Source organism: Cynoglossus semilaevis, chromosome 13 (genome assembly GCF_000523025.1).
Source record: "Cynoglossus semilaevis isolate Cse_v1.0 chromosome 13, Cse_v1.0, whole genome shotgun sequence".
NCBI classification, from domain to species: domain Eukaryota; kingdom Metazoa; phylum Chordata; class Actinopteri; order Pleuronectiformes; family Cynoglossidae; genus Cynoglossus; species Cynoglossus semilaevis.
Genome location: NC_024319.1, coordinates 4,928,967 through 4,936,850, shown reverse-complemented (window position 1 = coordinate 4,936,850; position 7,884 = coordinate 4,928,967). Strand labels below are relative to the sequence as shown.

The 7,884-nt window shown below is 41.1% G+C and overlaps 2 protein-coding genes across 3 annotated transcripts in view; both read right to left on the bottom strand.

The window, feature by feature from the left end:
• Positions 1–257: 257 nt before the first annotated feature.
• Positions 258–4,011, bottom strand: fdps (farnesyl diphosphate synthase (farnesyl pyrophosphate synthetase, dimethylallyltranstransferase, geranyltranstransferase)). 2 transcript variants are annotated; one of them, XM_025061760.1, is made up of 10 exons: positions 3,850–4,011; positions 3,267–3,419; positions 3,031–3,171; positions 2,051–2,131; positions 1,838–1,960; positions 1,670–1,758; positions 1,494–1,566; positions 1,288–1,365; positions 972–1,106; positions 262–828 (listed from the first exon to the last, which is right to left on the bottom strand). In XM_025061760.1, exons 1-10 carry the CDS (start codon positions 3,850–3,852, stop codon positions 628–630), a joined length of 1,077 nt encoding a protein of 358 aa, XP_024917528.1. In that variant the 5' UTR covers positions 3,853–4,011; the 3' UTR covers positions 262–627. The 2 variants fall into 2 exon arrangements, with proteins under 2 accessions (XP_008321385.1, XP_024917528.1); XM_008323163.3 differs by lacking the exon at positions 3,850–4,011 and having other exon boundaries at positions 258–828; positions 3,267–3,842.
• Positions 4,012–4,669: 658 nt separating this feature from the next.
• The window catches only part of fam189b (family with sequence similarity 189 member B), an 11,512-nt gene continuing 8,297 nt past the window's right edge, over positions 4,670–7,884 (bottom strand). The window contains exon 14 of the mRNA XM_017038229.2: positions 4,670–6,780. Within this exon, the coding sequence (XP_016893718.1) occupies positions 6,523–6,780 (258 nt within the window). The 3' untranslated portion in view covers positions 4,670–6,522. The remainder of the gene's footprint in view (positions 6,781–7,884) is intronic.

Sequence of the window (7,884 nt, the reverse complement as noted above, 5' to 3'; positions counted from 1 at the left end):
TCTGGCAACTGCTCAACGACGTACCCGATACAATCATTCCAAATTAGATTTCTGTCCACGAAAGAAATAAAAAATAAATAACGTATTTGTCTATGACATAACACTGACATTAATGTGTAAACCGTTGCTATCATAACAAATGTGGCCATGTTTGGTCTCAGTGATTTTTAATAGTCCACCATCTTTGTTTTTAAGTACTTTTGTGTAAATGTTTGCAGAAAAAAATAATTCCAACACACACACACAAAACTACAAAATAAATTTATTTAATTTTTTTATTGAGAATTCAAACGGAACTAACTGGGCTTCACCATTATCTGTCATGAGTTAAAATAGACTAAACCCATCTTTACAAAACAGTTGAGTTGATAGGATTTTCTCCCTGCCATGCGTTTCACACGACAGATACATATGATACACATGCTTTTGCCAAGTATATGCACTTAATAAATAAAACTAGATTAATCTTGTCGTGGGATGACTTGCACATCCAAGTGCCTACATATCAGTCTCTGAGATTCTTTTAAAAAAATCACAGTCCAGTTGGATTTAGAACAGGGTTGTGCTCCTCTCGTGGTTTTATGTGATCTACTAAGATATCATGTAATGTCAGAAGATGTTTCCCTCTCACTTGTTCCTCTTGTAGATTTTTTTGGCAAAGTTAAGGAAAACAGAATGAGGAAGGTTCTGTGCGTGGCCGTTGATGAGTTTCTGCAGCCTCTGGTAGCTCTCTTCTTCATAGGTCTGGTAAAGTGTGGGCATTTGTAGTGTGTTGTACAGCGCTTTGACTTTTTCTATGCTCTCTTCACTGTGACGTCCATAACATGCCTGAGGAATAAAAAAAAACAACAACAAAAAAAGACCAGAGTTAGTAATAAAAAAAAACAACAAAAAAAGACCAGAGTTAGGTTTGGGAACCATTGTGTCATCTATTTTGTCCACTGTTTATGAAATTATTCTGACTTCATCACCTCCAGCTCTGCTCTCTGTCCAGGGGTCATGACCTCCAGAGCTGTCACCACCAACCAGCTGCATTTGTTATCCTGTATATCTGTACCAATCTTTCCTGTAACAGCAGGGTCACCGTAACAGTCCAGGTAGTCGTCCTGAAACATATAGTAGTTTATCAGTAACATTTCACGGTGAACATTTGCTGCGTCACACAATGGCATTTTGTTTGTAAAAAATAAATAAAATAATTTACCTGTATCAGTCAGTAAGATTTTACTGTGAACTTTTGCTGCATCACACGACATTTTGTTTGTAAAAATAAATAAAATAATTTACCTGTATTTGAAAAAATTCCCCCATCTCAAGTAAGATGTGTTTGGCGTGATTGTGTTCCTCGTCACTGTTTATTCCTGCCTACGAGAGCATTGATAAAACCACCATTAAACCAAGACAAGTAAATGAGAAACATTTGTTCAAAGTTTGTTTCTGTGACTAATGTTTCACTCTTAGTGTTTGCAGCGTTGTGTGTTTACAACTCTCACCATGTACATCGCAGCTGCCACTGGAAGGTAAAAGGAGTAGAAGGCGGTCTTGTACTTGACAATAGCTTTATACCTAAAGGATAGAAGAAGAAAGAAGAAAAAACACCTTTAAAATGACCTGCTTCACTACAGAAAAATCCAATATGGGATCTTACTTTACATATTTACTGCATCACCTCTCCGTTGTGAATCTGTTGAGGTCAATATGACCAGGAGGGGCAGTCATGAGGTCCAGAGCTTGGCCCAGCATCGTCTGGAAAGACGTCTGAAACATATGCAGATGCATTTAGCATCTTAACGTGACATCCGTTTGTCCATGTGTACAGACTCAGCATCTCTAATACCTCAGTGAACAGCTCCAGCAGGTGGATGTAGTAGGGCTGATCTCTGCAGTGTTTGCGGAGAAGCCTGTAGATGGATGCTTCTAGAAGAAATGAATCATTGATGGCATCCAGACCGATTCTCTCCTTAAAAACAAACAGGCGTGGCCTAATGAGAACCAGAGCACTTTGTCGAGAAGCGTGATAAATGAATACAGTAAAATCGCTGGTTCCCACCTTCTTGTACCAGCAGGGCTGCCCTCTCCGAGTTACAGATGAATCCATGATGTCATCAGCCACAAGGAAAAACGCCTGAAGCTGCAAACAAGAGAGACAGAGTTGATTCACGCGATGATTAAGACGACGTAACACCCTTGTGTGTAAGTGTCACAACAGCTCTTCAGAGTTGCAAGAGAAAATGTGAGATTTCAGTTTACATCATATTTAGTGAATTTGGAGACTTTTTCTAACCCCAGCTGCATTTAATGAAATATTTAAAATACAGAGCACTGACGGCATCTCTGCTAGCTACTCAGGATACAGGAGACTAGCATCCCATACTTTAGAGCATATGTGTTAAACTCAAGGCCTGCGGGCCAAATATGGCCCACCAAGTCATTTTATGTGGCCCACCGTTTGGGCCTAAAAAGTGTTTATTTGCCTTATAATAAAGTGCATGCTGGTGAATTTTTTAACTTGATAAATTATTTTTCTTTATTACATAGAGCACTGTACAATATTTGTAACTTGAATAAATAATAATCAATTTCAGAAAAATGTATTAATACATTTAATACAGCCGGCCATTCAAGCGGAACTATATTGTTGATGTGGCCCCCTGGTAAAATTGAGCTTGACCCCCCTGTATTCAATGGTAGATTAGGATGGTCATACATTCATAAATAGCAAATTTCATTTTTTTCCACTCTCACGTGATCATATTTTTTACAGAACACACTGCCTGTTCCATTTTATACATGTGTAATTCTGTCATTTCCTAACTTTATTCCACAGTCATGTCATTTTGTTACCATGCATGGTATGTACTACCCTAGTGGGGGTCAGGGCCCTTTGCTCTTTTTGTATTTTTTGGTCCCGATGGGAAAATGGCACTGCATTTTCTTCTTAACTTAACATACTCCATGCTAGCATTGTATGCTACAATAAAATTGTGAAAAGGTGTGGTACCACTGTACACTTGGCAGTACAGTACCTACCAACTCAATGCACCACCCGACTATGAGAGCCCTCTGCACGATGTCCTGTGTGAGCTGAGAAGGTGGGAGCAGCTCCCTCAGCGAGCCAATCACAGACAGGCCCCGGTTCCTCTTACCTCCAGGTGCATTGTACTCCAAAACCTAGGGGGCAACAAGGACAGAGAATAAGAGTTAGTCCGGTAAACATGTTTTAAACTACAGATACAGATAAACAACACTGCCAGGGGCCTAAGTACCTCTCGAAGTCTTCTCAGAGCGTCACCCAGCACTGGATCAGTTAAGTCCCGCTCTGTTAGCTCCGTCAGCAGCTCCTCAAACTGGTCGTCAAAGAGCTGAGTGTCGGACAGCAGCGCCTTTTTGTTGTGCGTCCCATTACACATGCTGTCCCCCTGTGTGGACGAGGTGCACAGCGGAACACATGAGTGTTTTGGCTTCAGATGACAAACAGTCGGTGACGATTTGAAGACACCTGTTATAACTCTGAGGGAGCGTTTCATCACCAAACAAACAAGTAAACAACTGTCGTCAGCAGAGGACGAGTGGCTAACAAACCGCGTATACACACGACATTACTGTATTAAAAGTGTTCCGGTGAGAAAACGCACAGGCTAACGATGCTATGTGGTCGTCTACACAGGCTCACGTGAACGCAGATTAGGTCAAAAAAATACTACAGCCTGTAAGTTCCGTTGACATAGGGTAGCGTTCGCTGACGTCCAGCCTACGTGAATCTCCGCATCCAGTCACTATGCAAGGCTCGTTATCAGTCGCGTTGCAGGAAGAAAATATATTTGTTCTTTAAAAAAAACGTTTACATACCATGATCTCGGCGTCTTTAAGTGTACACGTTGTCAATATAGTACCGTAAAAGCAGCTTTCTTCTCCTACGGTAGATTATGACTGAGTGTCTTTGAAGGCAGGATGTGCAGATTGTAGTTCTTTGAGGCGCTGTCGTCCGTTTTGTTATAAAGCAGCGGAACTAAGCTACCCACAATCCTTAGCGACAACCCTCAGTTGGGCGCGGCTTAGAAAAAGGTTCCATTTGACATTGAACATTCCCATTCGCTGGAAGCATCGAACCAGGATGAGCTTTCGCATCGACTGACCAATAAGATTTGAGAAGAGGCGGGGTTAAAGTGGAGCGTTTACGTCTTAGTGCAACAATTAGTAGTTCAAAAGAGAGAAAAAAGAAAAAGAAAAGAGCTATTGGCAGATACAGGTATGAAGTGAAAAGCGGAAGAATTAAATATTAACGGTGTGAGCTACGTTACTAAACTAAATTTGTCAAAGTTTGTACTGTAATACCGATTGTTTATTCATTTTTAACAGACATATAGGCTGTGAAAAACATTCCAGGTCCTCCAGATACTTTCAAACTACTGTACATTAAATTATTAAACAGAGGTAAAATACAAACACAGAAAATACTTGTGTTTGTATTTTCTGTGTTTGACATGGGCCACATCCAAAACAGACATTGCTTTTTGTATAAAATATATTTGAAAATACATTTTTTCTGTGCCATACAGCTTTATAATGTATAAACACAAAATAAATAAATAATAAATATAACTTAAATGCCCAATTTGATATGAAACCGACATAAAATAACATTCTCTCTTGAAAACAAAAGGTTCATGTACAGATTATGAACTTAAATCTACATCTCTGAGCTGGTTCTGCCTCTGCCCCCTATATTTACAACTTCTTTGGAGGATTAAAAGCAGCTGACATCCTTCATGTTGCTTGATTGCTACCTGTTGAAGATAATTTTTTATAGGTAATCATAAATTTTCATTTTCATATTTAGTACAAAACATCAACAAAAGTATTATACTTTAGTACTATTATTTATTTTATATGCTGAAATACATAACTTGCATTGAAAGATTTGTCATTGACACTGCATTTAAAATCTGGAGTAGGTGTCATATTTTGATACATTTACAATTCAGGTTCCAAGGCCATGTTTTCTGTTGAGCCTGTCATACAGATATAGTACATTTATTCAATAAATAATACATTATGCAGAAGAAGAGGTAGAAACACAGCCCGGTGCCTTTACAAGGGAGTGCCAGTGTGTCTGTGTTTGTGTGTAGATTTTTTTTTAATATTTACATATTTACTAGTGCTCCAAAAATGTTCCATTACTTACAATGAGTCGATACTGTGACGCCAAAAAGACTTACAAAGAAAAATACTCTTTTTCCGATACACATATTTCTGATACTTGAATAAAGAAGCTGTGTGTCCACAGACCAACTCAGCTTCTTTATTTGTCCTTCATTTACTGTACACTCACAACCATTTCAAAAAACCGGGCGGGAGGGAACCATGCTGAGACGTTATCTGAAGCCGCAGCTCACACTCAAATATGTCTGTACGTTTATTGCAAGACACTCAGTATGCAGTCACTGTACAGTTCACACATCTATTCTACAGGATCAGACTGACTGACAGTAGTCTATGTTCCAAACCCCATAAAAATCAACGAAGGGTTCAGTGGCATGTTTGGAGTTTTCTGGCAGTAAACCCTGGAAACGCTACACATTTCCTGCTCCGACTTTTTTCCTCCGGGCCATCTAACAACACAGACACATTCAAATAGTGGCTAATATCATAGTTCTTGGGTGCAAGAGAAGGGGGAAAAAAAGTGATAAACATTTTTCCGAACATGCAGGGGGAGACATTCTGAGGACATGTTACTTAGATACACAGACCGTCAGGATTTGAAGCTCAGGGATCCTGCTTTACGCTGAGGGCGCTAGCAAAACATGCACATATGCAGAACAAATCAGTGCGTCCGGGGGGGCCGTCCACCCAGGAAACATTTACAAGGTTCGTTGGAGTCTGTTAAGTATTATCAGTGCTAGAAATGGTTGCAATTTCTTTTGAAGGCCAACAGAGTTTTGTGAATGTGGGAAAAAAATGTAAATGTCAGGCTTTTAGAAAAATGAGAATGTTACCGGCTGCTTTACTCCTCATCTTCTTCATACTGTGTTAGTTATACGTTGATACAGGTGCAGTTTACGTTAAGACTGCAAGACAAAATAAAGGTTTACATGATCCCCTCCCTCTAGTGGTTGGGTGGATATATGACAGGATAGAAATGGGCCAGATGCAATTAGGTAGCCACAGTTGTGGACATCGGTTCCACGTACATGGGATAAAGTGGTTGTGATGTCATCGATGAGTTCTGTCACAAGTCTGGAGGAAGAGTTTCTAGCTTCATGAGAGTGGTCTGAGTCAACAATGAATATGTCAGAAACCCTGACCTGACCCTGATTTAGACTGTTTTAGTTTGATGACCATCAGTGAAAATAGCGCCCCCCTCTGGTCAGTGTTTTCAGAGATCAACGTCAAACAGGCCGCTCGCTGAGGTGGCTTCAGACGAGGCTTTAAAAAGTTTCATGTGATTGTTATCTGCTCTAGAACCCTTCACCATTTAACTGTACCATTTTGGATCTCTTCACCTCTCGACCCACGCCGTCTTCACAGCACGGACTCAGAATACAGAGCCCCCGATGAGCCGTGGGGCGGACAGGGTGACACCAGTCGCTGAAGAGACGCTGTGGACGAGAAGCTTAAATCTCCACAGCTGCGCAGGTGAATCCCCTCTGGCACCCGGCGGTTGTGGTGTCGGTTGTGTCTACTGTCACTATGGGAATAGTGGTGTCCTCGGTGATGAGCAGGATGGTGGCTGTGGTGGTTGGGCTGACTTCTGCCTGTGCTCCAGGTGGACCGCATAACCTGATAAAAAAAAAAAAAAACAAGATAAATGTTCTTCTTTTGGCTGCTCCCTTCGGGGGTCGCCCAAGCTCCATCTTACCCAATCCCATACTTCTTGAAATGCAACACCAACATTTTAAACAGGACGAATACCAGGAAGAAACCAGGCCAAGTGTATTAGAAAGAATATGTCATTAAAAATGGGTGAAGAAATAAAAAAGTTTAAGTGTTCGTACTTGCTCCAGGGGTATATGGTTGGGGGCGACCCCCTCGGCTCCACTCCGTTTCTTCGGTCCCTGTCCTGTGCTCCCAGCATGCTCTGAGGCAGGAGCCAGGTTGCGTTTAGAGCGGTGCAGGAAGCGGGCCACCAGAACTCGTGTCACCTTAGGAAGAAATGAAGAAAGACTAGTGTGAGTGAGGCTGACACAGGACAGACACTTCTGACAGTTATCATAAAAGCCGTTCATGTCGTGGAACGTTGTCCTGCCTTCAGGTCTCCCAGGGAGCGGTGACACTCTTTGGGCAAACGTAGTGAGTTTGTGGGCGGAGGTTTGAGAGGGATCTGCAGAGATCGAGTGGCGGATTTGATGCTGCCTTTAACTGGCAACGCTGCAGCAGGAGGTGAAGAAGAGCGAGGCAAGAGACAGGCCTCGGAGGACGGACCTGAGGAGACAGACAAGACACAGAGAGAAAAAAAGGAGAAAACTTTAATGACTTTAAAGTTGGTCTGTAGGAGATGAATATATGATGAGATTAAAAAAATACACAAGGTTTTCTTCCTTAATAAACAGAATAGAATAACACATAAAAAACTATTTTCGTGGTGGAGTAAAACAGAACCAATAAAGTTACTTGTGTTTCCTGTAGTTCATGTTTTCTTTTCTTAGATAAACCTGAGAAGAACCACCTGACAATGATCCAGTCATTCACCAATCAGATAGCATCGTCCGTATATCAGTCTCCATATTTTCCCACAGTCTAATTTGATTAATTAACAATGTAACGTCACCACTGTCAGTTTACATTTGGAAGGCTCTAATAACTCCAACATCTACACAGGGTCTCATTTGCACGTTCCCCTCTGTTTAATAGATCTTGACAAACGACAGTCATTAGCTGCTGAAA

What these genes read in the sequence shown, in the direction of transcription:
- fdps (XM_008323163.3), bottom strand. Translation starts at nt 3,527, where the DNA reads ATGAAACGCTCCCTCAGAGTTATAACAGGTGTCTTCAAATCGTCACCG. An exon ending in TCGGGTGGTGCATTGAGTTG is followed by an intron (nt 2,132 to 3,030) that starts GTAGGTACTGTA and finishes TCTTGTTTGCAG; the next exon opens with CTTCAGGCGTTTTTCCTTGT. An exon ending in AGCCCTGCTGGTACAAGAAG is followed by an intron (nt 1,961 to 2,050) that starts GTGGGAACCAGC and finishes TTTGTTTTTAAG; the next exon opens with GAGAGAATCGGTCTGGATGC.